At 56.4% G+C, this 2,150-nt stretch overlaps 1 protein-coding gene across 1 annotated transcript in view; it reads right to left on the reverse strand.

Moving 5' to 3' along the window:
* Nucleotides 1-446: 446 nt before the first annotated feature.
* Nucleotides 447-2,150, reverse strand: part of LOC107307766 (importin-4-like) — a gene marked incomplete at its 3' end in the record, with an annotated part of 14,280 nt that continues 12,576 nt past the window's right edge. The window contains exon 10 of the mRNA XM_015851270.2: nucleotides 447-652. Within this exon, the coding sequence (XP_015706756.1) occupies nucleotides 447-652 (206 nt within the window). The remainder of the gene's footprint in view (nucleotides 653-2,150) is intronic.

Raw genomic sequence — 2,150 nt, forward strand, 5'->3', positions numbered from 1 at the left:
AGGGGCGGGGCTTAAGGGGGCGGGGCTTAAACAATGGGGGCTGAGGCTACAGCCAATAGAATGGAGTCATGGCTAAAGGGGCGGGGCTTAAGGAAAAGGGGTGTGGCTTAAGACAGGTGGGTGGGGCTTAAGACAATGGGGGTGGAGCTTCAGCCAATAGAAACGGGCCTTGGCTAAAGGGGCGGGACTTAGGCTCTGTGGGCGGGGCCTTAACAAAGTGGGCGGGGCTGAAGACAATGGGAATGGACCTTTAGCCAATAGGATAAAGCCTTGGCTTAAGGGGCGGGGCTTAGGCTATGGGGGCGGGGCTAAACCCAAGTGGGCGGGGCTTAAGACAATGGTGTTGACCTAAAGCCAATGGAAATGCGCCGTGACCAAAGGGGGCGGGGCTTATGATAAAGGGGCGTGGTTTAAGCCAAAGGGGTGGGACTTGTCGCCATGGATACGCCCCCAAAGCGACGCCATTGGCCGCCAGCCGTCCAATGCTGTACAATGCGTTGCTCCTGACTTCCGGGTCCGGGTCGTGGGCGGAGCTTCGCGCCAGGGCTGGACCAATCAGAGGGAGGAGTTTGGAGGCCACGCCCCCCGGGAGGTGCTGGCCGACCTCACCCAACATGGCCGCCGCCCACGAGCGTTGTGCTGCGTCGCCGCTCTATGACGTCATCAAAAGGGGGCGGGGCTTAGGGAGAGGGGGCGGGGCTAAAGGGGGCCCATAGGAAGCTATGGAGACCCATAGGGACCCCATAGAGAGCAATGGGGACCCATAGGGACCCCATAGAGACCCATAGGGACACATAGAGACACATAGAGACCCATAGGGACACATAGAGACCCATAGGGACACATAGGGACCCATAGTGACCCATAGGGACACACATAGAGACCCATAGACACCCCATAGGGACCCATAGAGACCCCATAGAGACCCACAGACACCCCATAGACAACCATAGAGACCCATAGGGACCCATAGAGACCCCATAGAGACCCATAGGGACCCATAGGGACCCCATAGGGACCCATAGAGACCCATAGGGACGCATAGGGACCCCATAGAGACCCATAGGGACCCATAGAGACCCATAGGGACCGATAGAGACCCCATAGAGACCCATAGGGACCCCATAGAACCCAATAGGGACCCATAGAACCCCATAGCCACCCCCTAGAGCCCCACAGAGTCCACAAACACCCTGTAGAGACCCATAAGGACCCCACAGAATCCAATAAAGGCCATTAGAACCCCATAGGAGCCCCATAAAACCCCATAGAGCCCCATAGAACCCACATAGACACCCCATAGAACCCCATAAAACCCCATAGACTTTAATAGAGCCCCATAGACACCCCATAGAGTCCCATAGACACCCCATATCCCCCCACAGACAACCCATAGAGCACATAGACACCCCATGGAACCCCACAGCCACCCCATATCCCCCCATAGACACCCCATAGAGCCCCATAGGTCCCCATAAAACCCCATAGACTTTAATAGAGCCCCATAGACACCCCATATCCCCCTATATGACCCCATAGAGCCCCGTGGACACCCCATAAACCCCCATAGACACCCCATAGAGCCCCATAGACATCCCCATTGAGCCCCATAGAGCCCCATAGACACCCCATAGAGCCCACAGACACCCTATAGAACCCCATAGAGCCCCATAAGGCCCCATATACCCCCATAGGGACCCCATAGAGACCCCATAGACACCCCACAGAGTCCCATAGACACCCCACAGACACCCCATTGAGCCCATAGAGCCCCACAGACACCCCATAGACACCCCATATCCCCCTATATGGCCCCATAGAGCCCCATAGACACCCCATAGAACCCATATCCCCCTATATGATTCCATATAGCCCCATAGACACCCCATATCACCCCATAAACTTCCATAGACCCCCCCATAGAGCCCCATAGACCCCCATAGACACCCCATAGAGCCCAATAGAACCCCATAGACACCCCATAGAGCCCCATAGACACCCCATTGAGCCCATAGAGCCCCATAGACACCCCATATCCCCCCATAGAACTCCATAGACATCATAGACTTCCATATACGCCCATAGATCCCCATAGAGACCCCATAGACCTCCACAGGCCCCCATAGACCCCCTTACCCCCCCATAGACCC

The sequence above is a fragment of the Coturnix japonica genome, unplaced genomic scaffold, assembly GCF_001577835.2.
Source record: "Coturnix japonica isolate 7356 unplaced genomic scaffold, Coturnix japonica 2.1 chrUnrandom876, whole genome shotgun sequence".
Taxonomy (NCBI): Eukaryota; Metazoa; Chordata; class Aves; order Galliformes; family Phasianidae; genus Coturnix; species Coturnix japonica.